General features: G+C 40.1%; 1 protein-coding gene across 6 annotated transcripts; it reads left to right on the top strand.

Moving 5' to 3' along the window:
* The first annotated feature begins 932 nt into the window (after positions 1 to 932).
* cherp (calcium homeostasis endoplasmic reticulum protein) lies at positions 933 to 27,595 on the top strand. Of its 6 annotated transcripts, none has more exons than XM_082139003.1 (19): positions 933 to 1,061; positions 2,631 to 2,804; positions 3,071 to 3,106; positions 3,815 to 3,978; positions 4,789 to 4,926; positions 5,416 to 5,567; positions 6,277 to 6,388; positions 6,554 to 6,643; positions 7,738 to 7,951; positions 11,418 to 11,581; positions 13,077 to 13,515; positions 18,523 to 18,764; positions 18,940 to 19,073; positions 19,157 to 19,243; positions 20,307 to 20,456; positions 20,553 to 20,669; positions 26,301 to 26,395; positions 26,474 to 26,659; positions 27,345 to 27,594. In XM_082139003.1, exons 2-19 carry the CDS (start codon positions 2,702 to 2,704, stop codon positions 27,380 to 27,382), a joined length of 2,661 nt encoding a protein of 886 aa, XP_081995129.1. In that variant the 5' UTR covers positions 933 to 1,061; positions 2,631 to 2,701; the 3' UTR covers positions 27,383 to 27,594. The 6 variants fall into 6 exon arrangements, with proteins under 6 accessions (XP_081995129.1, XP_081995128.1, XP_081995125.1 ...); XM_082138999.1 differs by having other exon boundaries at positions 952 to 1,133; positions 20,559 to 20,669; positions 27,345 to 27,595; XM_082139000.1 differs by having other exon boundaries at positions 952 to 1,133; positions 6,563 to 6,643.
* Positions 27,596 to 27,611: the final 16 nt, after the last annotated feature.

Raw genomic sequence — 27,611 nt, 5'->3', positions numbered from 1 at the left:
AATCTTGAAATGCTGAAATTGGCACGGATTTAAACGTGTGTTCAGATCAGAAATTGCACGTTTTCATAAGAACTTTGAACTGTGAAGAAAAGTTGAACTCGGTATGTTTTGTAAATGTCAGGTTGGGGCAAGTTGTCACACGTGCGTAATATGTGGTAATACAATTTATTAATTTTAATCAAATCAATTTGTTTTTAATTTATAGTAAAATTATGCATTCCAATTTCTGTTGGGCAAAACTTTATGCTTTTTTCATGATGTTGTGTTTCATGGTTTTACTCCAGATAAATATTCTCTGGTGTAAAAAGTGTAACAGGTCTCACTTTAACATCTTTTTCACTTACACAAACACATCTGGGTGAATCAATCAGCAGTGGCGTCATGTCTATAATCTAGTAATCTGTAATCTGCATGAGAGAAAGGCTAGATACGCCTGGAAACACACGCTACTAAAAACACAATATATGCCGCCTTCATTCATAACCAGATTATATGTGAAATCATCCTAAAAGTGAAGAGAGTCAACTGTGTTGATAGATTGACCTAGTTGTGTAACGCCACCTGCGGTTCACCACAATGAACACCTGGATTAACTTCAGAATATCTAAAGTAACTAATATTTGATCTAACATCAACATTCATACTGCTGCGTAATACATCCTCTGTTAAGACATGCTCATCAATAGTGTTTTTGAATAATTTGTGGCATGGATTTTCGAAGGCTAAACATCTTCAGAAAGCAAATTGGCCAAAAGAAAAGGGTAGTATCCGAGCAGTAAATTAAGATTACTTACAAACCAGTTCATTAGTTGTCACCTACAAAATCCAGTCAGCATCAAAACGTTAAAAACTCGTTGTAAGTAACGGCCTCCCGACGGCAGGCGGCGCTGTGACGTCACGACGCTTCTGAACGTCACCACTGCGCATGCGCCGGAGGAAGTGCTCAGGATTCGGTTTCCCGTGGCCTCATCTTGAGCCGAAACACAACAAACTCATGCCGATATAATGGTCGCACCGGTTTAAAAACGATTTATTTTTGTTTCGCGTCTCAGCGTCATAAGGTATAAATGAATTCCTGGTCTTATGCTAGCGTGTAATCGTGAGAAAGATGGATATTTCCACGCCACCAGAAGGTAACAGTGCGCTCGCGCGCGCGCGTGAGTGAGAGAACTACATCGCGAGCGCGAATGAGCTGATATTATTATCATCTAATAAACACACACACTTGACGCATAAAATTAGCATTTACCTCCTGGTTAGTTTGTATTGACTGACGTGTGGGGGTAGGATGACAAATGAAGTTGCTTCATCGTCTGGCGTGTTTTCATTGAGTTGTTTTGTACATAATGAGTGTACAGTAACTGTTAGATGACCAACGATTCCAGTGAAAATACCATAGTTACTACAGTAAAACCGTGGTCGCTCGGTATTAGCATTTGCTGTCGTCTTAAAAAGATATGATAAAAAAAAATAGTGAAAATGTCTTACACTGTTGGAAAGAGATCATATGTTTTTAAATTTGAAATAATTATTGAAATAACTCGTCATGTTAATTAAAATAATGTTATAAAATAAAATATTATATTTAGAAAGTAATTATATATTTATACACTACCGTTCAAAAGTTTGGGGTCAGTAAGATTTTTAAATGTTTTTAAAAGAAGTATCTTCTGCTCACCAAGGCTGCATTTATTTGATTAAAACAAAACAAAAAACATTAATATTGTGAAATATTATGACCATTTAAAACAGCTGTTTTCTATGTGAATATACAGTAAAGTGTAATTTATTCCTGTGATCAAAGCTGAATTTTCAGCATCATTACTCCAGTCTTCAGTGTCACATGATCCTTCAGAAATCAGTATAATATGCGGATTTGATGCTCAAGAAACATTTATGATTATTATCAATGTTGAAAACAGTTATTTACATCTTTATTTCATGATGCTTTGATGAATAGAAAGTTCAAAAGAACAGCATTTATCTGAAATCTAAAGCTTTTGTAACATTAAACACTACCGGTCAAAAGTTTGGGGTCAGTAAGAATTTTATTTTTGGGGGAAATAAATAAAATAAATCAATACTTTTATTCATCAAGGACGAGTTAAACTGATCAAAAGTTACAGTAAAGACATTTATAATGTTACAGAAGATTATATTTCGAATAAATGCTGTTCTTCTGAACTTTCTGTTCATCAAAGAATCCTGAAAATAAATTGTACAGAAACAGTTTTCAACATTGATAATAATAATGAATGTTTCTTGAGCATCAAATCATCATATTAGAGTGATTTCTGAAGGATCATGTGACACTGAAGACTGGAGTAATGATGCTGAAAATTCAGCTTTGATCACAGGAATAAATTACAGTTTAAAATATATTAAAATAGAAAACAGTCATTTTAAATTGTCATAATATTTCACAATATTACTGTTTTTTTTTATTGTTTTTTTATCAAATTAAAGCAGCCTTGGTGAGCAGAAGATACTTCTTTTAAAAACATTAAAAAATCTTACTGACCCCAAACTTTTGAACGGTAGTGTATATATATATACATTATTTTTTTTACATTATTTTGTATAGCCTATATTGTATCTAATCGTTTTTCTTCTGATTTTTTCCCCATCAGATCAGGAGCTGCGAAATGTCATTGACAAACTGGCCCAGTTTGTGGCCCGAAATGGCCCCGAGTTTGAGAAGATGACCATGGAGAAGCAGAAGGACAACCCCAAGTTCTCGTTTCTGTTCGGGGGGGAATATTTCGGCTACTACAAATACAAACTGGCCATCGAACAGCAGCAGCGTACGCATCGCATTTATGTTTACTAACCAGTGTTAATTTACTAGTATTAATATACCATCACCCATACTTTGAAATTAGCTTTTGTTTTCATTTGTCATTTTAATTTAGTCTATATTTCGATTAACAATGGTTTTAAATGTAACGACAGCTACCAACACTGGGCATTTGTGATGGAAATGTACAGCTAGATTTGCCTGTTTAACAGCTTTATTGTGTTTATAAATATATATATATTCGTCTTTAAGGTGTGCTTCTCTCCTTTATAGATTCTTCCAGTCATGATGATGAATATAATATGGAAGGTATTTATTAGACCGATGATCAGAAATGTTTCATTTTGCCTGGTATTCATGGAGTTCTTCTGCATCATCAGTGCTTGACATGTTTTTTATATATATATATATATATATTTCATTTGTTAAATTATGTGATGGCTTACGTTTTCTCAGTCATACTTTAGCCTGTATAATGAGTTAAAACAGCTGCGAAACACTTTTGGCGGCATTTGCCAAGCATTGCTGTTACTGTTTCTCACATATAGGGATTTGATAGTTTTGTCAAAGTTTCACCGTTATGCATGTAACTTTCCAGCACTGTTTTTTTGCTTAATTTTCAGTACAAATCTTAATTCACACATAGCTTTTAAGAAAGCCGCAAGCAATTTGTCTCTTTGGGTTCTTGGTTTCTTCTTTGGTTTCTTCTTTGGTTTCTCTGGAGTCGATTTAGTACCTCATATCCCCCTATGCTTTCCTTGGCTTAAAACGTTTTTCGCCTTCCCGTTCGAGTTTTTCATGCGACTATCTCCAGACATGGAAAGATCAGAGCCAGCATGAGTGATTGTCTGCATGTTTCTCTGATCTGAATGGCTTTACGCTGGAAACGCCCATTCAAAAGAGAGTCACTCTCCTTTCAGCAGCGCTTCCCAGTGTCTGGACGTGCTGGCGGGCGAGAGGTTTGTCACGGCGTACAGTCAGGAGTCATGTGTGTCTGTGTGTTGTTGTGATTCGCAGTGCTCTGTAATCCTCCGGGTAAAGAGGTGTCTGACGTTCCTCCGTCGATGACGATGCTCGCGCCTCCGCCGATCCCGCCGACGACACCGTCAGTGGAGGAGCTCGTCCAGCAGAGCCAGTGGAACCTGCAACAACAGGAGCAACACCTGCTCAGCCTCAGACAGGTACGTGCTATACATGAGAAAACACACACACAGATATTAGAGATGCACCGATACTCAATTTCTCCACCGATACTGATTATTCAGAATGATATCTGCCAATAACAATAGTTTTAGTATGAATATGTTAGCTTAACACCGTGTCCTAACCAGACGTGACGTCACGGCTGGAACAACAACAGAACGTATGATAATCTCAGGCACTGTTTATGTGCTTTATTTAATGTTAAAAGCGTCTGTGTGACTTTGAATATAATTTTTGTGTGTTTTATAGCCGTACTGAAAGCATCTCGCCTCAGATCTTCAAAATAGATAAAAGTGAACAAAAAAACGTTCAAACTGTCACCTCACTGTTAACCGATAAGTGTATTCTATGACAACGATTGTTTTGGTTACTCGGTATGTATTTGTAATAATGTTAAAATGGTGTAATATTCATGAATTTGATCATGTTCTTATCCATTTCGTTGCGAGTGCCGGGAGCTTGCCGAGAGAGCCCGTCCACGCGCTCTTCTGATTGGCTGGGATTTTTATCGTGTCCCATAGTCGCGTCGCGTCTGGTGTGGACCGACAAATAACTTGTCACTGGAGTCTTATCGCTTCATGTCTGGTTAGGACACGGTGTTAAGGTTATGAAGAAGCTGGTGTGTTCAAAAACAATGACAAATTTTGCATCGTTTTCATCGCATTTTCAAAAGTTAACGTTCCGGTTGTCGTGTAAATGAACGGCCAAAACGCATAAAGTTTTCTGTGTATAATGGGAAAACCAGTGTTGTGTAAACGGCCCCTGAGTGTGTGTGTTTGGGCTTTCAGGAGCAGGTGACGGCCGCCATCTCTCTGGCGATGGAGCAACAGACGCAGAAGCTGGTGGTGGAGACGCAGCTGGACATGAACGAGTTGGACAACCTCCTTCAGCCAATCATAGACACCTGCACGAAAGACGCCATCTCGGTACGTGCCCAAAACCTCACGCCTCGCCAATTACACAAGACGTGTCACTCGTATTGTTCTGAGTGGGGAAAAGCGCAATGCTCAATATAGCTGAATAAGTCCCGCCTTCTAAATAAGAGCCAATCACCGATTGGTAAAGTCATCGCATCACTGAAGCTGCCGTTAGAAGCTCCGGTTGCTATAGAAACAGTCAAATGCGCTTCCACAGCGCATTAGCTTGATCCAACCTGAAAAATGTCATTTTCTGTCATGATTTGAGCGTTTAGAAACAAAATTTATGAGACAATTGTAGTCAGATTATATTGGTGATTTCAAATATGAAATTTAATCCTAAGCGTGGCGAACAGTTTTGGAGAGTTTCCCCATTCATAGACATAGAAGCTGTACTTGCGTTTCAAAGATGGCCGTCGATTGAAATGACTTGTTTTAAAGGGACTTTGGCCTCGCTCGCCACTGATCTGAGTTATGTGTGGGTTCTTTCTCTCTCAGGCTGGAAAGAACTGGATGTTTGGTAACGCCAAGACCCCGCAGCACTGCGAACTGATGTCGTCACATCTCCGAAACCGCATCACTGCGGACGACGCGCACTTCGAGCTCCGCCTGCACCTCATCTATCTCACTAACGACGTCCTGCATCACTGGTGAGACGCACAACTGTGTCATGTGACATTATAATGCATTTGAATAGGATCAAAAGCTATGTTTCCATTCCAAAATTGCAAAGTTAACTTGTGTGCAAAATCGTAATGTTTTCATTAGGGATGCACAATATATCGGCCACTGTATCGGTATCTGCCGATATATGTTCATTTTCAATATTATCGTTATCGGCCCGATGATAATTTTTTGGCCGATATATTAAATCCGATAAATAATGGATTATTTCCTTCAGCTGAGACACTTCAGATGCAGAACTGTTCAACATGATGGTTATGAATTGCTTGAAATATGATTGGAATCACTTCAAAACAGGAAAATATAGGCTAGTTCAGTGCAACACAAGGCTTTCATATAAGCTATATAAAATTATAATGAGAACATCATTATTATTGTGTGTTTGAGACATGGATTTTAATGAGGAGACTTTTGTTTTTGTAATCAGGCTCTCAAAAATACTATAAAAACTTTAGATTTATCGGCCAATATATCGGCTTACAAACAAAAAGAATTATCGGTATCGGGCAAAATGTTCATATCTGTGCTTCCCTATTTATCATAAAACATTCCTTCCCATGTGTTCAGGAGAACAGCATCATCACTGGCGCAAAATATCCTCAATCATAAACAAGTTGCGTCTCGAAACGCAATAAACGCTGTTTTGTTGGTGAAAACTCTTTGATTTCTCCACAGTCAGAGGAAGAATCAGAAGGATCTTTTGGCGGCTCTACAGAAGGTCGTGGTTCCCATTTACTGCACCAGTTTCCTGGCGGTGGAGGAGGACAAGCAGCAGAAGATCACACGGGTACGGTCGCCTCAGCTTTAGACCCTCATGTTTGTTCTCAGAGAGCAGCAGAAAGTCATGTGATGTGTTTATGTATTGGCTGTGATTGTCAGTGGTGCATTGACTTGGATGTGAGTGTGTAAGATGGTGTGAGTGTGACTTCTGACGAAAAGCTTCTGCTTTTAGCTGCTGCAGCTCTGGGAGAAGAACGGCTACTTTGACGACGTCACCATTCAGCAGCTCCAGAGTCCTGCTTTGGGTCTCGGACAGTATCAGGTACACACACACACACACACACACACACACACACACTGACATCATTCAGAGACTGGTAGGGGTCGCTTTGCTAATTTCAAGCAGGTTTTATGTGTCTATTTTCATTTTAGTTGCGTCTTTAGTCATTTTGGTATGTTTTTTATTTTATTTATATTTTACTCGTTTTTTTTAAAATGGTTTTTATTGTTATTTTGAATCAGTTGTTATTTTTATATTTTCAGTTTTTATTTAAATTTTAGTCATAGGAATTTTCTTGTTTTTTTCATTTTTAATAGTTTTTTTTTATATGTCTGTAGCGTTTTTGTTGATATTTTGAATCAGTTGTTATTTCTATATTTTCTTTTTTACTTTTATTTAATTTGAGTAATTTTCCTGTTTTTTATCTTTTTTTTTAATGTTTTGTTTTAAAATGTCTGTATGGTTTTATTGATGTTTTGAATCAGTTATTTTTATATTTTCTATATTCATTATAATTTTAGTTAGTTTCAGTAATTTTGCTGTGATTTTGAAATTTTGTAATAGTTTTTTAATGTCTATGTAGGTTTTATTGATATTTTGAATCAAGTTCTATTCCTTACATTTTTAGTTCCAGTAATTTTGTTGTTTGTCATTTTTAATTGTTCTGTATGTCTATATTTTGTATTTTTATATTTTTTTATTTTAATCTTAGTAAGTTTTAGTAATTTTGTTTTTTGTTTTTAATAGTATGTCTATAGTTTTATTGCTAGATTTAATAAGCTTTTGTTTTTATATTTTCTCTTTTTATTTAAATTTTAGTAAAAGTTTTTCATTTTGAATAATAATTTTTATGTCTGTAGTTTTTATTGATATTTTGAATCAAGTTTTATTTTTGTTATTTTGAATTTTAATCAAAATTAATATAATTTTATTATTTCAGTACATCAAGTCAAAGTAAATGAAAATAAGAAATGAGTGAATTTTTTTAAAAAGTTTTATTTAATTTCAGTTAAAGTTTATTTAATTTCAAGCTATGAAGAAGTTTTGATGATGTTTCAGTTTCAGTCCGCTATATAATAACCCTGATGGCGTGTTGATGATGTGTTTCTCACGGCGTCTCTGTTGTGTCTCCTCAGGCGTCGCTCATCACGGAGTACGCTCAGGTGGTGCAGCCCATCCAGGTGGCCTTCCAGCAGCAGATCCAGGCGCTGAAGACCCAGCACGAGGAGTTCGTGAGCAATCTCAAGCAGCAGCAGACGGTGGCGGTGGCGGCAGCAGCGGCGGCGGTGGGTCAGCTGACTCCTGTGGACCCTGAAGTCAAGACCCAAGCGCCCATGAGCTCTCAGCCTGGTAAACACATACTTCACGTCATCACATACAGATGCGGTCGCTTCGTAATGGTTTTGTATGGGATCAAATTCCCGCCAAATATATAGCGGTCACGTATAAAATAATAATAAGCGTGAATAAAAAATGTAAAAACACATGTAAAAATATATTGCACAAACTGAAAAAAAGAATGCAAAATGATCAGAATAGCAAACAACGTGGTCACGGATCAAAATATAATAAGCGTGAATCAAGAAATAACAAGCATGAATAAAAACTTTAAACACATTAAAAGTTATTTTGCAGAAAACTTAAACTTATGGTCATGCTTTCTTAAAAAGTATGTTTTCCTTGGTTTTATTACTGTGTTCTTTGTGCTTTCTTGCATTTTCTGCTCATATTTTACTCTTTTGTGTACGCTTGTGCTGTTTTTCTCTTCGCTCTTCTTTCTATGTTCTGCGCTTGCTTTCCCAAATGTTGCAGTTCGAGTTTCATGTAAATTAGGGCGGGCTTAAGCGTCACTATTGGTCCACTAGTTCTAGATTGACAGCTACTCCTCTAGCCAATCAATCGAAGAGGGGAATTTGATCCCATAGTTTTGCCATTCCGAATATGATGTGCCATTCCCGGCCTCTGACATCATTCCGGATTTTACTTATGGCGTCATTATTTTTATGATGTCATCGTTTACTTGTAGGGGTGTAACGATTCATCAACTACATTGATGTATCGATTTATATTCCTACGATCCAACTGGATCGATCTGTGCTCGGCAAGTTGGCCTTCCGGACGACATATATCGATCTAATATCGGTTTAAAAGGTAATGAATCGATTGTATCGATACTAGGAAACAGCGCATTGGATTTAAGCACGTTAGACTTTATATGGATGTTTTTTCTTTGCACATTTAATGATAAAGGCGTTAAACGTGACTCGATTCAGTCTGCCTATCTGTGACGTCATCGCCATGCGTGACGCGCCAGCAGCAGCGCGACAACAGTCAAGCAGCGCAAAGTCTCTCACCTCAGAAACACGGACTTCCCTGTCCTCTCAGCCGCTATAGGCTACTGCAGGAGCGCGCACTCTTCAACTGCACGCGCAAATGCGGCGGAGCGCGCTGTATCACTTCACTAAAGTCATACGAGAATGCAACGTCGTAAATTAGTAAGTTAAGAAATAAAAGTGTGTTGCTATTTATAAGGAGCAGTTTCCATGTTTCTTTACCAGTGCTTCTAAGTATTGTGTATCACCATGGTAGCCTAATTGTTGTTTGTTTCCATAACAAAATGCCACTTACTGGTTATTTTGTATATTTTTATATGACTGTGGTGGCTCATACCAAGATTGTATTAACAAAAACTAGTTTGGGACTGCTATATAGCTTAACCTCGCAGTGCTAACCTCTATAAGTATTTGTCATATTCTTACATTTTTGTATGTTAAGTAAAGGGGGACAGAACTTGTGTGTCAACAATTTTTGTGTAAACAAATGTATTATAATAGGCTTATATAATTCCTAAAAAGGTGTGTCGCGGCTTGATGACCATGGGGAAATGTGGGTCCCATAGCCAAACTATTCAAAACATCATTCAATGTTGTGATAATCATAATTAATAATCACAATTACAATTTCAAGGGAATAATCAACAATTATCATTTTTGTCATAATCGTTCAGTCCTACCTATTAAAATAAAATGTGAATGCATTTGACATTAATTTGTGTTTTACTTGTTTGTTTATATCCATAATTAATTGATACCTGATTCACTTACAATAATTTTTGGCTAAAAAGTCACTGAATCGATTTCAAGTCACTGAATCGATTCGGATCGTATCGTTCTAAATGAACCAATATCATCCTTGAATCGTATCGACAACCATTAGGGGTGCAACGGATCAAAAAACTCACGGTTCGGATCGTTTCTCGGATCAGAGTCACGGATCGGATCATTTTTCGGATCAGCAAAAAAAAAAAAAAAAAAGACAAATAAACATAAGTTTTGTCTTTTTTTTTATTACCACTTTTAAATTATTAAATTAAAATATATAAAATCAACAGTGGGTGTGCTACGGGATACGTGGCTCAAGCACTTTCAGCATGTATTTAAAGGACTAGGGATGTCCCGATACCACTTTTTCACTTCCGATGCCGCAGCTTTGGCTATTTGAATGCCGATACCGATATCAATCCGATATTTTTATTTTATTCTTGAACTAACACTACTAATAATAAAATATATAATGGAAGCACTTTGCTCAATTAGCCAGATATAAACATATCACTCAAATGGAGAACAAATACCTCTCTCTCTCTCTCTCTCTGACACACAAACACACACACACACACACACCAGCATTGCAATCTTGACATCGCAGCCTGTTCATTTTGCTGCGTTCACACCAAACGCAAATAGAGCGTCAAATTCGCGTCTATCGCGTCTACTTCGATGCTTGAACAGTTTGAATCCATTCGCGCGTCCAAAGCGAATAGGACGCGCCGCGCGCGTATAATGATAAAGCGAGCATTTGAAGCGAAATAGACGTGTGTTCAGAGCTAAGGCAGGGCTACAGATTCCTAGTTTCCACTGTAATATGGCTTTCTTGTGCCAGAGTGCCTACACACCGTCACAGTTTTATCCACTAACCTCTTTCCTTCATCATTATATTTGACAGGGAAGCTAAAATGCTCCCATACAGGGGATTTAAATGACGCGGGCTCCTCCGTTCCTCCGCTTGCAATGACCAAGCTGTGTGTGGACTGAACATGCGCAATTTTTTTACTTTTTTTTACTTTTTTTTTTATACATCAACCCGCGGATCACGTGTGTGCCGAACCGAAGATATTGATCCGAACGGATCACGGATCAATGATGATCCGTTGCACCACTAACAACCATGAATCGTGAATCGTGAATCGAATCGTTGTTAAAACGAATCGTTACACCCCTATTTACTTGCTATGACATCATGCTGGACATAATTATTGTCTTTTTGCCTTGATATCATTCCTAAATCACTGTGATGAATTGTGAATTATAAAACGGATAGTTCCAGTCCTTGATTCTGATTGGTTGAGCTGTGTTCGAAGCCGTTGTAAATTACTCAAACACACACCAGTTACTGCGCAACTACCGTTTGTGACTCTTTGTTGCTGCATGTGTTGCTTAGCAACCTCTTTGGAACTACGTTGCTTGGCGGAGGAATAAATGTGTTATAACGTTATATTTTTTTTGTTGCTGGTGTTTATTTTATGAATAAAATTAATATTAAAATTAATATTTTTAGGGAGTAACCGTTGTATTAAAGTAATAAGCCCCTTGAAGCCGTGTTTTACAGTGGATTTAGATCTAGCACTCCGCTCCACGCCTAAATCACTGTAAATCACGACTTCAAGGGGCTTGTTGCTTTTTTGATGATCATTCTTGACTTGCTGTGATGTGGTTTTGATTATTTGTCATGTCATTCTTTCTCCTAATATCATCAGGAGAACTGAAGCCTGCGTTGGCCGGTCCTCCGCCCGCTGATTACGAAGGCGCTCAGAACCGACCCTCGGACTCGAACCCCTCAGCGTCACCTGACATGCCTTCCTCTAAATCAGGCTGGTTCGAGTCTCAGCACAACATGCCGTCGTGGAACCCGCAGCAGCCTGTGAGTCACACAAACTATATATAATAACTATTATAACATAAACTATATAGCAAAATCTCCAACAATAGACGCTTTATATTATCGTCATGCTGCAAATCTATAAGAATTAATAGGGGTTAGTGGTGGCGCAATGGATAAGACACATGCCTTTGGTGTGAGAGACCCGGGTTCGAATCCACTGTGAGACACCAATGTGTCCCTGAGCAAGACACTTAACCCCTAGTTGCTCCAGAGGCGTGCGACCTCTGACATATATAGCAATTGTAAGTCGCTTTGTATAAAAGCGTCAGCTAAATGAATAAATGTAAATGTAGTCAAACCAACATTTATTCAGACACCTTCAACATTTCTCACATTATCACAGTTTATTCGCTATAGTTTAGAAAATAAAAATAAAATATGACAATAACTCAATCAAATCAGTTGATATTTCACTGGTTTTGTCCATCCTTCTGTTAGACTGTCTCACAAATGAATTATTAAATTTAACTACACAATTAGATAATACCAGTTTAGCTCAACCAATCACCAAGCAATGCTTCATTTTGTTCAGTCTGTGTGTAAAAAGAGCATTAGCAATTAAAGACAAAACACTTCAGCAAAACATGCTCAGGTCAAAGAGTCTGAATCATTTCTAGTCCCACATTTGTATAAATGTTACTGGTAGTCACAGTATGAAGAATTTTGGGGTATAATATTGTCACAGTTTACTTTATTTTGCTCTCATCACTTACATAAATGAACTATAGTGTCCTGCACACACTAGTGAAAAAATATAAAAAATGATATCTGGGGCCAGTTGCATAAACATAGCCATTGTGTCTTAAGAACTAGTATGACCAACTAGCAGTTCGTCAGGGCTTATCAGCCTTACATTTCATTATCAGATTAGACTTTATGTAACTGACTTAAAAAAATTAATGAACAGTCTTAAAGAAAAATACTGGATCTCTAACTTGTAAGACTAGTTTATGCAACCGGCCACAGCTGGTGTCTGAATAAGTTTTGGTTTGACTGTATATGCAGTGTCTCCGCCTCCAGATATGAAATTCATTCGGAAATTTCAAACAGACTGTTAATCACTCTTATAACTAGATCTGATCAAGTGGTCTACACCAGATGTCGTGTAGGTCATACAAGTTGTTTGTTTGATTTTCTTAAAGGTGAAGACCCAACTTTATGCATGTTTTGTAAGATTCCCCTCTCTGTTAAACATTTTATTGGACTGTCCTGAACTTTATACAAGTAGAATGCTCTTTTATGAAGTTATTTCACTTAAGGACTTATTTAGTAAGATTATGCCTGAAAAGGGTTTGGATTTTCTATCATATGTTAATTTGAAAAAAAAATGTTTTATAATATGACGACTTGTGTTTGTTTGCTTGATTTTATTGTATTTATATGAGATTTTTATTTTTGGAATTTAATGTTTGCCATGAAAATTGCCTTAGAAGCTGATATGGCATTAAATAAAACTATCTATCTCCTCCTCCAGCCGCCATTCGACCCCACTCAAGTCCCGCCCCCCTGCCCGCCCTGGAACAGCCACGAGGGCATGTGGAACGAGCAGCGGGACCCCAACTGGAGTGGCCCTCGGGACGGGGGCCCCGGAGGCCCCTGGAGTGGCCAGAACGAGCCCCCGCCCTCCTGGAGCGGCCAGTTCGAGCAGCCGCCGTGGAGCAACCAGCCGGACCAGCCGCCACCGTGGGGTCAGAGAGAGCCTCCCTTCCGCATGCAGCGTCCGCCACATTTCCGCGGCCCGTTCCCCCCCCACCAACAGCCGCCGCCGTTCAACCAGCCGCCGCCGCCGCCACACAACTTCGGCCGCTTCCCGCCGCGCTTCATGCAGGAGGAGTTTCCCCCCCGACATCACTTCGAGCGGCCGCCGTATCCGCCTCACCGGTTCGACTACCCGCAGGCGGATTTCCCAGGAGGTGAGACTCAACTCTGTTTACACTCGATTATAGGGGTGTAACGGTAGTCAGGGTTCAGTACGTACTAGGGCCGTACTGAATTGTCTGCTATGCCCACTAGAGGGCGCAAGCGAGCGCAATAAGCCGATATAAACCAAATCAAGCATTGCATCTTTTATTGAAATTAAATGACATGCCCTTTTAAAAGTGCATTAACTTTTGAAACAATTGTTAAGTCAAATATAATTTCCACGGCAATATAAAATCCACCAGTGATTTCTGAAAATAGCCAAAGATACAACGTAGTTCCACAGAAAGTTTTTTATTACTCCACACTCTCCATTCCCCCGAGACAAAAACCATAGAAGAACAACAAGTCTCGCCGACTCACGCAACAATACATTCTTGTAGACTCTCGCGATAATACATTCACTCGCACATGAAGTTAACAATCTCCCTCTCTTCTTAAAATAAAACAATGAACGGGGGACTTTGACATATTAAACATCGTCACCAAATACAAACGATTTTCAGAACACTGTAACATTTAAATGAGCTTGAGTATTTAAACAAAAAAAACTACCAAGATAAATGCTCAATAGTGAAGATATTACAGTTTCCATACACCCTCATACAGCGCTTTAAGAAGCATAAGTGAGGAATCACCTTTCTTCGTCAAACAGTCAGCAAGTTGTGACTTGCCTTCTGACCAACGCACTTCTTTGATTTTGTTAGCATGTAGGAGCTCTTTGACACCGCTTATTTCTAATCTTAGTCTCTTCTCTGTGACCTGTTTTGTAGACTTAAGAGCGTCAAACAGGGAATGGTTATCAGTAACACAAATAAGTGGGAGAGCATTAAGATCAGCTTTACCAGTGGTAAGCTCAGAGTAGAGCATAGCCAAGAACATAGCATTGTCAATACCATCTGACATGGCAAGGGTTTCTGCTGCCAGCGTGCTTCTTACCACACGTCTGATTTTCTTAGATTGCCAAAACAGGGGAGAGAATTTTCTTGTTTTTTCCATGAGGGCAATTAAAGCCCCTCCCTGTGTACCTCCATCTGGAAGATTGCCCAGTGAAGCATCACTGAAGACCACCAAACTCAAATCATCACTGTTGCCCAAGTGTTGAAACTTAAGTGTAACCTTCTCTGACTTAAGTTTACGGATCACTTTGTTCACTTCATGTATGGACTGAACAGTAGCATTCTTAATGTTGGATGCTAGGCTACATGTGTCAAACATAACATCTGGTCTTGTCTGTTTAGCAACCCAGAGAATCTGTCCTATTTTGGACCTGAGTTGTTCTCTTTCTTTCTCGTTTAGTGGAGCCTCTCTCTGTACAGCACGTGCTGCCTGTAAGTGAACTGGTTGTAGGTTTTCAATGTAACTGTGCTGATGCACCTGCACTACATCACCCACAGTAGCAATGTCCATCCCCACGTATGAAAAACTGTCATGCTCTTCACGACCCACGTGAAATGCAGATTTAAGTACAGGGATGACATTAGTTACAAAATGCTCTGAACCTGCCCAAAAAAAATCATCCACATGGCATGCCAGTACTCCTGTCACCTCAGACTGCTCATTCTGCCAATAAAACACTGCAGGATCAACCCGTGACATTTTACCACCACTGTTCAGCATGAGTTCTTTGACCTTGTTGTACCAGTAGAGGGAAGCGTCTGCAAGTCCATACACACATTTCTTTAGTTTCCACAATGCATTGTCCACGCCTGCTTCTGGTGGAGGACGAATGTAAATGTCTCTTAAGAGTTCCATTCCCTGCAAAAAGGCAGACTTAATATCCATAGAATTTACTTTCCATTTGTTTTGACAAATAACAGTTAACAGCAGCCTGAGTGACTCTGATGCACATGTGGGAGAATCTTTTTGTAGTTCATGAATATTGACTTCTTCAAAACCTCTCGCCACAAGGCGAGCTTTGGGAACAATACCATTAGAAGTCTCCTTCAACGTACAGACCCATCTAGTAGAAATACATTTCTGACCCTTGTCTGTGACCTCTTCGTAAACATTATTATTTTGCCAGTTTTCAATCTCTTGCTGTTTAGCAGCATCAAAAGAGATGTCTTTGGTAATGAGTACATCAGCATCGGTGTTATCACATTCAGTGAGAAGATCATCAACTTGTGACATGTCTAAAGCTTCCTTTTCGCCCTCGCTGCCATTTGGTTCAAAATACTGCACATTGTACCAGTTTTTATATTGCCCTTTTGCTTTTCCTGCTCTGCCTATAACTCTGGCAGTGTGTTTAGTACCATCATCTCTGTTTGTAAATGTCACTGTCTGACCTGTTCTCAGTTTGACACCAGTGGAACCCACTGTATTAGTAGCATCACTCTCTGTCTCATCAGTTTGTCTCATGTCTTCTCTATCACCTGTTTCTGTGTTTTCAGGGATTTGCACGTCTCCATTAACACTCATTTCATCATCTGAATTCTCTGACACATCCGTGTGTATTACATTTTCATTTTCTTTACTATTTTCAGGAATATCAGGTAGTACAGGTTTATCCTCATCCTGTGCATTGACTTTATTCAGCCTGGACTGGTGTACTCTGACAAGAATCCCACCATGTCTGATAAACACTACAGAGCCATCCTGACCGATAACTACAGCAGGGCCTTTCCACTCTGTACTGTCTGCTCGTTTGTAGTACACTCTGTCTCCTGTCTCATACTTTTCATCTGTTGGCCTGAGCTGCTTTCGTAAAGCTCTTCTTATTCTTTCTGAGCATTCCACCTCTGTGAATGCTCTTCTGGAAGCATGCAATGCTGCTAGATGCTGTCCTACTCTAGTACTCATAGAAGTGCTCTCTAGAGCAGGCAGTTTATCAACCAAAACGGAGGGAAGATTAGGACTGTGACCAAACACAAGCTGGTGTGGACTATAACCATGCACATTGATCATACTGTTTTTGGCCATTAGAGCCCAGTCTAGAGCAGTCTGCCAGCCACACCCGTTTTCCCTTTTCACCTTCAGGAGGATCTCAGTCAGTGTCATGTTGTGTCTCTCCAGCAGCCCGTTGCTCCAAGGACTGTATCCCGCTGTAGTCTTTATCTCAGTGTTGAATTTTTCTGCCATCTCTCTTACCTCCTCGTTGTTGAACTCGCCACCGTTGTCTGTGTATATTCGTTTAGGGGCACCATGAACACTTATCCACGAGTGGATGAAGGAGTTGACTATCTCCGAGGCTTTCTTTGTTCTCACAATGTTTCCAGCGCTGAAGCGTGTGAAGTGGTCGATGATGTGGAGGTACCATACGCCAGGTTCCAGCTCATGTAGATCCATTGCCACCGTCTCATTGTACTCTGAGGCTAAAGGCAAACCAACAGCAGGCCTGGGCTTGGTCCTGCTGTATCTTTGACATACCTCACAGTCACGGATGATCTCTTGCAGAATAACTGGACAGTCTGGTTGTTTGAACATGACAACTCTGTCATTCTCCATGTCTAAAACAGTTCCTGCTCTCTTTAGAGACATTTTGCTCAGCAGTAAAGGAATATCAACAGGAACAACTTCCGTTTCAATGTGACATTTTGTTTGTCCGATCTTAGCAGGAAGCTTCACCTTTCTGTTGGAGTGTACCACCTGACCGTCACCAAATCTGAAAGGTCTGCTGCTTGAAGATTCTGTTTGCAGCAGTTTACTCATTTGGCTTTGGCTCAGGTCCTTCATGTAACTATCCAGCCACTTCTCACCACAAACTGTACGTGTGCATGCCGTGTCAATGATAGCTGATCCCAGTGATTCAGTTAGGAAGATCTCAGAGTCCGTCATGACTTTTGTAAATAGTGTAATCAATGTTACACTCTTCCACATCTTCTGCTAGCTTTACTTCATTTCTCCGATGAGGACAGTCTTTGGCCCAATGGTACGTGCTCTGACAAATGACGCATTTTGTTCTCTTACCATATTTGTCGAGTGGGTTTGTACCTTGCTGTGGCTGCCGCTGTCTGCTCTGTGACGGGCCGTTGTTCCGTCTGAATTTGTCCGGTGGCCTCTGCTCCGTGAAATACGCCGCATCTTGAGTCTCGCTGCCGCCGCTTGCTCCACTGGTTTTTCCTCCGAAAATCCGCTTCAACGCTGACTTCATGGATGCGAATGTCAGATCCGTGCACGCTGTTAGTGCTAGCTGCCTACTCTTCTCCTCGAGACAAGCCGTGTCCAGGAGTTTAAACGCTAACACGGCGTCAGGCAGGGTCATGTTGTACTTCTTCATGCGGTTGTATCTCTGCTCAAAGTCTATGATGTAGTCCGTCATGGACACCGCACTGTCTTTGGAAATCGAGTCGAAATGAGAGAATGCTTCATAAGCGCGGTCTTTTTCTTCTCTCAAGAATATCGCGTCCAGCTTAGCTAGCAAGGTTTCCATACCGTCATCTTTGTTTAGATCGTTCGCGGGTATTTCCAAAGCGGTCTCTCTGGCTCGCCCCTCGAGCCCCAGCACCACCGCGAGTGCCTGCTTCTTCTTTTCTAAGTCCGTAACAAGTCTCCACATACTAACTTCATTTTTCCAGCACTCGTATGGTCGGGCTTCGTCAAGCTTAGGCGGTACTCTGTAGTTGGAAACCATCCTCTGCTACCAATGAAAATAGCCAAAGATACAACGTAGTTCCACAGAAAGTTTTTTATTACTCCACACTCTCCATTCCCCCGAGACAAAAACCATAGAAGAACAACAAGTCTCGCCGACTCACGCGACAATACATTCTTGTAGACTCTCGCGATAATACATTCACTCGCACATGAAGTTAACAATTTCAAAGGGTGTTTTTGAGACTGTCTTTGGTTCACTGCAGTTTTAAGGAGAAAATTTCAGCAATGCTGTCGACTTATGAATTTACACATGGTTTGTCTTAAAGCACATTAAAAACAAGCACCGAATAGACATATTAACAACATTAAAAGCTGGATTTTCACCACAGGGGGACTTTATGTGTCCTCAACTTTTCATGTGAGGCTTTGCTTTGTTACACCTTGTAATGTTTTACTCATATCAGAGATCGGGCCGCCTCCACATCACCACCCGAACCAGAGGATTCCCCCTCCAGGAATGTCGGATCCTCCTCCGTGGGGCGGAAACCAGCATCCTGAATTTGGACCGCCTCCTCACGGCTTTAACGGCCAGGCGCCACACATGCGACGGCAGACCCCGGCTCACGTCAGTCAGGACGACCCCAGCCTGGTCCCCAACGTGCCCTACTTCGACCTGCCGGCGGGACTCATGGCGCCGCTTGTTAAGGTTATTTCACATTTAACGCCAGATTGGAAAGTTCCAGTTAGTTCTTGTCCTAAACACAAATCTTTTTCTTTTTTTTATCAACATATTATTATAGGTTTCAGCTGTGTCAGAAACATAAACTAGTTACAAAACAGGTGCCATGAAATTAACCAGATTTCTTTCTCTTTAATAATAGCTTGAAGATCACGATTATAAGCCTCTGGACCCCAAAGACATCCGTCTGCCGCCTCCGATGCCCCCTAGTGACCGTCTACTGGCTGCAGTGGAGGCGTTTTACAGCCCGCCGTCCCACGACCGGCCCAGGAACAGGTGACGCTAACACAAACGCTGTGGTTTGGTTGTTTTCATTTATTATTTCAATTAAATTGACATGAAAACAATCATTATTCCAGTGAGGGTTGGGAACAGAATGGCCTGTACGAGTTCTTCCGGGCCAAAATGAGAGCGAGGCGGAAAAAGGATCAAGACAAACGCAACAGGTGGGAAATAAATGACCTGGTTCAATGTACTATGTGCATATACCAGTGTTATCGCTGACAAAAACTGTTAAAAAATGAGTTAATTGAAATAAAACTGAAATATGAATATTTGATGGAAAACTTTAAATAAAGAATTTTTATTAAAATTAGAACTGAAATAAAATAAGTTTGAGTTGAAGTACTAAAATTACTAAGATTAAAATTGAGATAAATAAAAGCTAAATATAAATATTAAAAATAAAATAAAAAAAATGAATAAAAAATTACAAGAACACTCAACAACGTTACTAAAATTCAAATGAAAGCTGGAAATATAAAAATAAAAATGAACTCAAATCACTGTAATAGTATACTAAAATAAATTTCTATAAAAAAAAAAAAAAATATATATATATATATATATATATATATTAAAAAAAACTGTAAAACCTAATCTAAAATGAAAAAAATATAAAATATTTTAAATTGTGAATAAATACAATGTCAATAAAAAGACTCAAACTAAACATGAAATAAACATGAATAAAAACTAAATATTAATGGAAAAAAGCACACAACAAAATTAGCAAAACTAAAATTAAAATGCTGAAAATATATAAAAAATCTGATTCAAAATGTTAATAAATGCTGTAATAGTAGACAAGAATTACTAAAACTGAAATAAAACTAAACTAAACATAAATATTAAAAAACCTTATAAAAATGACAAAAATAATATTCAATTAAAATGAAAACTGAAAATATATAAATAAAACCTAAATCAAAATATTTAGACTATAATGATACACTAATGACTAAAACTGATATAAAACTTGTGGAACTTGAAGTAACTTGAGGAAAAATATAATCAAACTTGATAAAAATCACAAAACAATAATATTAGTAAAACTAATATTGAAATGAAAAATAAAACCTAAATCAGAATATTAATAAATACTTTAATAGTATGTAAATAATTCTATAATAGCACTGTGATTCAGATGTGCCCTATGCAAAAGTGATTCCCATTGTTCCTCACTGGTTTCCTTTCATGTGATGATTTTTATTTTATTTTGTGTGGCAGCACTCGAGGGAGTCCCTCGTCCCGCAGTCGGTCACACAGCCGAGGACGATCCACTTCGCGCTCCAGCTCCAGGTCTTCCAAATCCTCTCGCTCCAGATCCCGATCCAGATCCCGCTCCCGTTCTCGCTCCTACTCCAGATCTCGTTCCGGGTATTGTGAAAATATCTGCTTTTACATGTAAACAATTGTTTTTTTTTTACAGTTACAGAATGTTAACAACACCGTTTTTAAAACGTTCTCGTGTAGGAGCAGGAGTCGCTCCAGATCCAGGTCCCGAAGTCGCTCCCGATCCAGATCTCGCTCCAGGTCACGATCTCCAGAAAAGCGTCGCCAGCCCGAGAAATCCCGCAGTCCGACACCACCGTAAGTGGATCTACTTTTGTCACCCAAATCCAGTTCGCACTTGAAAATTGGTTATTGAATTTGAAATCTCATTTGAATTGAATAAATTCTTTCGCAGTTATTCTGGTATCGTTTATTACTGAGGATTTTATTTTATTTTATTCATTATTGGCTGTAATCAGGTTTTTTGGTTTTACTTAAAGTGATATTTCACTGCTGGAAAGATGAATGTGTATTTAAAGTGGGTCATTTATGTAGTAGAAATGTGAAATCATTTTAGAAGTTGGTGCCTTCTAGACTGAGAAAAGCCATAAAATGTATTTTTGGCTCATTAGAATAGAATAGAATAGAATAGAATGAGGCATTTATATAGCGCTTTCCTATGTACTACTGTACACCCAAAGCGCTTTACAATCATATCAGGGGATCTCTCCTCAACCACCACCAGTGTGCAGCATCCACTTGGATGATGCGACGGCAGCCACAGTACAACGGCGCCAGTGCGCTCACCACACACCAGCTATAGCTGGAGAGAGGAGAGAGAGTGATAGAGCCTAATAATCCCAATGTAAGGGGATTATTAGGAGGCCATGATTGGTAAGGGCCAACGGGTGGAATGTGGCCAGGACACCGGGGTTACACCCCTACTCTTTACAAGAAATGCCATGGGATTTTTAATGACCACAGAGAGTCAGGACCTCGGTTTTACGTCTCATCCGAAGGACGGTGCTCTTTGACAGTATAGTGTCCCCGTCACTACACTGGGGCGTTAGGACCCACACAGACCACAGGGTGAGCACCCCCTACTGGCCTCACTAACACCTCTTCCAGCAGCAACCTGGTTTTCTCAGGAGGTCTCCCATCCAGGTACTAACCAGGCTCAGCCCTGCTTAGCTTCAGTGGGCAACCAGTCTTGGGTTACAGGGTGATATGGCTGATGGCTGCTTAGATTAGATTCAACTTTATTGTCATTACACAAGTACAGGTACAAGGCAACGAAATGCAGTTTAGGTCTAACCAGAAGTGCAATAGCAGCAAGTGCAGGATATACAGTGGTTCCATAGTGCAGGACATGGATATGTACTGAATAAATATAGAGTTGAATACTATTATAAACAGAATTTTACAGATAGATTTGTCCTATGAATATAATATACAGATAACTATTACTGTGAACAGAATTTACAGCTAGATATGTACTGAATATAATATACAGATAACTATTACTGTGAACAGAATTTACAGCTAGATATGTACAGTGAACATAATATACAGATGGTTATTACTATAAACAGAGTATACAGGTGAATATGTACTATGAATATATATATACAGATGGCTGTTATTATAAACAGAATGTGAGCATAATATATAGATGGCTATTACAGGGCTCCAGACTAACTTTTTGCCTTGGTTGCACTGGTGCGCCTAACTTTTTTATTTAGGTGCACCAGCACAAAATTTGGGTGCACCGAAAATTTTTCTCGGCTCGCGTCACCTTTAACGCCACAATTTCAAGGTCACCTTTTTATCACGCTCTATATACATTCATATTATGTAAATGATTTTAAACAAGAATAAGGTGTAGGTAAATAAAAAAAAAAAAAATTTAAAGTGCTTCACTGAGCTGCCAAACTAACTATTTTGAGTCTCTAGCTCAGGCGCGGTATAGGCTCTACCTCCGTCTCTGAGTCGGATGCCATCTCCGACGAAGGACCAGGGCTTGGCATCTTACCAGGGACTGGGGAGAATGGTGGCTGAAGTAGCTTCATGTCTGGGCTGTTGTCGGAGCATTGACCGGGGAGTAAAGGGTTTTAACGGTATTCCTACTCTTACCGATACTGCTTATCGATCCGGTACTTTAACTGTATTCTTATCGGTTCTTTTTGTTTTTATATATATATATATATATATTAGTCTAAAAAGAAATCTAATAAAGTAATCAAATGTAAAATAACACTGCATAATTTTTCATAAATAGATTAATGCTTAATAAAGCTGAAGTTATTCTTTCAAGAGCTTTGTAGTGATTTTTCTCTTGTTGTTTGATTCGCAGTAATGGCGCAATCGTCCGCATGTTTACTAGACTGCGGCCCCTTTAAGACCGAGTGCAGATCTGCTACTGATCTGATGCACCATATTCTCCCAACTATTTCCATAACTACGTCCATTTAAGACATAAACTGTTTTTAGTGAATCTCCAAGCCGGTCATTTTGACATACTTTTGTGTACATTTGATCGTTTAGACACGCACATTAAACCCAAAGTAGGCTATAATTTGCTTGTCTCGGTTTCGGTTTCGGAGCGCGTGCCGCCTTGCGAACAACATCTCTTGCGCAGATTTTGTGCTTTTAATAGCTCTTTTAATTATTTAACGCGTCTCGCAAGTTAGCAACAGTAGCTAGACTGCATTTTACAACAATCACCGATCGTGCTGATTCTGTCGTTAGGTTTGAGTTTTAGGGAGAAATGACTGCGAAGGGAAGAAGTTGCGCTAGATAGAATGCGGCTATAGTTTTTAATGGTTTTACCTCAATATATTATTTTTTATAATCTTTGGAAGCCGAAATCTAAAATAAAATCAGACTAATATCACAGACCTTAAGTGTAACCAGGCTACGTTTGAATGTTTAATTCTGTCCTCCGTCATCACTCATTAAGCGTGAGAGAAGAGTGTGAGTTCCGTCAAAGGAGAACAAACACTTAGTTCGTGGAGAGGCAGCGGATGCGAGGACGTTAGGTGCACCGGTGCGACCTAGGAAAAATTTTAGTCGCACCCTTACAAAATTTGGTCGCACTCTAGAGCCCTGTATTACTATAAACAGAGTTTTACAGATAGATATATGTATAAGTTAGGCTAAGATGAGCAGTATAACAATGGAATTAAAGTAGTACAAATAAAGTTTGGACAGAAGCTATCCGAGTAAAAGTGCAGTGGAAAGTAATTGCATATTACAGTTAAAGTACGGTATTGCAAATGTATATGTAAACAATTGGTACTGTAAATAAACAGTCGGCAGTGCAAATTGAGCATATTCCAGTCTAGGTAAGTAGTGCAAGATGCATATGTAAACAGTTGTTACTATAATAACAGTCAGCAGTGCAAATGAACATTATAGTATTGCAAATAACAAAATGGAGGCAGGTGTGAGGAGGGAGAGGAGAGTCAATCAGTATATGAGGGGAGTGGGATCAATGAGGGTTAGAGTTTAATAAAGAGACAGCTCTGGGGAAAAAAATGTTCTTTAGTCTGCTGGTCCTGGTCCGGGGGCATCTGAAACACCTGCCGGAGGGCAGGAGAGAAAACAGTCTGTGGGCTGGGTGAGAGGAGTCCTTAAGGATGCTGCGAGCTCGATGCAGACAGCGTTTCCTCTGGATGTGCTCGATGGCAGGTAGTGGAGTCCCAGTGATGCGCTGGCCGGTTTTCACCACCCGCTGCAGTGCCTTGCGCTCTGCAACAGAACAGCTCCCATACCACACTGTAGCACAGTTGGTCAGGATGCTTTCTATTGCACAGCGATAGAAGTTCACCAGGATAGTCGAGGAAAGCTGATTCTTCCTCAGTGTCCTCAGGAAGAAAAGGCGCTGGTGAGCCTTCTTGACCAGGCAGGAGGTGTTGGTTGTCCAGGACATGTCCGCCGAGATGTGGGTCCCCAGGATGGTGTCGTGTGTGCCTCTTGACTCTTTCCTGAAGTCCACGATGAGCTCCTTCGTTTTGGTGGTGTTGAGGAGCTGGTTATTTTCAGTGCACCATGTGGCCAGGTGCTTGATCTCCTCCCTATAGGCAGTCTCATCGTTGTTGCTGATGAGACCAATCACCGTAGTGTCGTCCGCAAACTTGACGATGGAATTAGATCCGTACACAGGCTTGCAGTCGGAGGTGAAGAGGGAGTAGAGAAACGGGCTTAGCACACAGCCCTGTGGTACACCAGTGTTGAGTGTGATGGACGTGGCGCAGTTGGAGCCTGATCGAACATTCTGGGGTCTGTTGGTCAAAAAGTCCAAAATCCAGTTGCACATGGAGGTGTTAATGCCCAGGTCTCCAAGTTTGGCTATTAACTTAGTTGGGATGACAGTGTTGAATGCTGAGCTGAAGTCAACAAACAGCATGCGTGCATAAGTGTTCTTATTGTCCAGATGTGTGAGCACAGAGTGCAGTGCCATGGAAACTGCATCCTCTGTGCTCCTATTGCTACGGTAGGCAAACTGGTGTGAGTCCAATGTGGATGGTAGAGAGTCTTTTAGGTGTGCCAGGACCAGCCGCTCAAAGCACTTCATTACGATGAGTGTGAGTGCTACAGGGCGGTAGTCGTTAAGGCACTTCGGGCTGGAGTGTTTTGGCACTGGCACAATGGAAGTGCATTTAAAGCATGTTGGTACAGCTGCTTGGGCAAGAGACAGGTTGAAAATGTCTGTAAAAACCCCAGCGAGCTGCTCCGCACATGCCCTGAGTACGCGTCCAGGGATGTTGTCTGGTCCAGCAGCCCATCATGTGGATGAAAGACAACAACTCCCAGAATGCACTTGCCCTACGAGGCCACTCCCAAGCCACGCCTACAGGTTACAGAGGGCAGTATCGGAAGAAATGAAACAACTAGGCTACTAGCTGACTCAACTGAAAAGACGGTGTTTTATGGTGAGATCCCCCTATGGGCGGGTTGAACACATGTGGAACGAGCTCCTCCTATTGGCTGTAGTCTCTCGCCTCTGGACAGAAAAGCCTCTGATGATGCTAAATGATGATTTTTGTGTCCTCTGAGTTTTTTTTCCAGACACACAATACAGAAATCTCTCGTCTCTGGGGGACATGAGGGAGGGAAGCACGGTCACTCGAGAATACTACCGGGCTTCTACTGATGCAAAGCTTAATGCTAATCAGTGAAGTGTCCCTTTACTTCAGAAAGCCTAATTGCAAATTTAAACCTTTGTCAAATTATATTAAAGTCCCACTGTTGTCAATTTTATCCCTTAAAACTCATCTTTGATCACCAAAATTACACACATAAATGTTTTTTCCTTGAAAAAAATTCTTCATGCCTTAAAATAGCTTTAATGTAACTCGACACCCTTGCCTCAAGGTACACAAGGTTCTATGAATATCCAAATGAGCCCCGCCTCCACTCACTCACAGCAGCTCAGAGATCCACTTGTTGTCGATCACACGTTGATCTGATTGGTTACAAGGTAGTTTGTGACGTCAGAAACACCAGCGATTTCAAAGTCTTTGGTTCACTGCAGTTTTAAGGAGAAAATACTCAGCAATGCTGTCGACTTAAGAATTTACACATGCTTTGTCTTAAAGCATATTAAAAACACCACATAAACACATTAAAAACTGGATTTTTACCACAGGGGGACTTTAATAAAAATTACAGAGCAGATTACGTGTTTTCTAAATCTAATCCCATCCAGATTTTAAAATGTATGTTATTTTGTTTAAGTTTATTAACTATAGCTACATTTCTTATTGTGCTGCATGGTGAAAAAATAATAACTGGTGGCGATTGAATGATTATCCCTATCATCCCATCTATTATAAAAAGAAAATGTATTTAAAGTAAATGCATAAATTGATACAAAATTCATTTAAATGAATCCAGTTTAAATATTGATTTAGGATGCCGTTGACGTGAAACCCCGTCTCTCCGCAGCTCCACATCTGGGTTGGGTTCAGCTCCCGCCGCGATCCCCGTCGACCTCAGGCTGGGCGAAGAAAACAAGGGCCATCAGATGCTTATGAAGATGGGTAAGTGATCCAGAAGACTGCGTATGAGCCGATGCCTCCACTGATGCGGCGCTAAATGTGTTCCCGTTCGTCCTGCAGGCTGGAGCGGATCAGGAGGTCTTGGCGTTAAAGAACAGGGCATTCAAGATCCCATTAAAGGAGGAGACATCCGGGACAAGTGGGACCAGTATAAAGGAGTGGGAGTCGCGCTGGACGACCCGTACGTGAACTACAGGAGGAACAAAAGCTACAATTTTGTCGCAAGGATGAAAGCAAGAGAAAAAGGTATTTGTGTTTTTAAGATAGAGGGTTTAAAAGCGGTCCTGTTATGATGTTTTCCATCTTCATCTTTCTTTAGTGTGTAATGTTGCTGTTCGAGTTCTTCTCTATATCAGTGTCAGTGTTTCTGAACTCCCTGAAACGCCTCCATTGTAGTCTTGAGTTTCTTCCGGGAACGAACACGTCACAATATTCCTCATTTAGATAATTAATACACAGAATAAAGGGGCGGGGCCTGGATGAGTTAGTTAGTAGTGTGTTAAACTGGCGGTTATGGTAAGGGGCGGGACATTTCCTCAAAACACTCGAAGCGCTCGACCAATCACAACACTGATCCAGCCGACCAATCAGAGCACGTTGTGCTTTTCAGAAGGAGGGGCTTCATAGAGACAGGAACTAAACAGAGCGTTACTGACAGACTGGGAAGAGAGGAGCTGCAACAGTGGAGAATATGAGGAAAATAATCAACATTCAAGCAGGAAAACCTGTTCTAGTTAAAAATACAAAATCAAGACTTTGGAAAAAGGTCATAATAGGTCCCCTGTTACAATAGCCAAGTCAAGCATTACTATTATTGATGCTAATACTTAGGGGTTTGATCAAACCATTAGCCTTAAATATTAAACTTTGCACACTTATATATTTTATATTTCTGACCAAATTTGAATGTGTTTGTCTTTTTCGTCCTCAGTAAGCAGAGACCCACAGGAGCCCTCCAGCACAGAGTGATCACCGGCACACGTGGTCTGTTTTTTTACTGTAGATGTCAAAGCTGTTCTCCACATTTGTTTGGATGTTTTCTCTCACCCTCAGTTCATTTTTGTAGTAAAATATATCAAAGCTTCATATTGTAACTCATGGCAATGTCAGCATCATCGCAACCCTTTCGTTTGATTAATCTGAGACTGTGTACAAGCAAAATAAAGACATTTTAAAAAAGGCACAGTGTTTATGTAAG

This window comes from Leuciscus leuciscus (assembly GCF_965113295.1).
Source record: "Leuciscus leuciscus genome assembly, chromosome: 15".
Taxonomy (NCBI): domain Eukaryota; kingdom Metazoa; phylum Chordata; class Actinopteri; order Cypriniformes; family Leuciscidae; genus Leuciscus; species Leuciscus leuciscus.
The sequence above is the reverse complement of the archived record's forward strand: the minus strand, read 5'-3'. Positions and strand labels throughout refer to the sequence as shown.

What these genes read in the sequence shown, in the direction of transcription:
- cherp (XM_082138998.1), top strand. Translation starts at nt 1,109, where the DNA reads ATGGATATTTCCACGCCACCAGAAG. An exon ending in AACGACGTCCTGCATCACTG is followed by an intron (nt 5,568 to 6,276) that starts GTGAGACGCACA and finishes ATTTCTCCACAG; the next exon opens with TCAGAGGAAGAATCAGAAGG. An exon ending in TCAGATGCTTATGAAGATGG is followed by an intron (nt 26,396 to 26,473) that starts GTAAGTGATCCA and finishes TTCGTCCTGCAG; the next exon opens with GCTGGAGCGGATCAGGAGGT.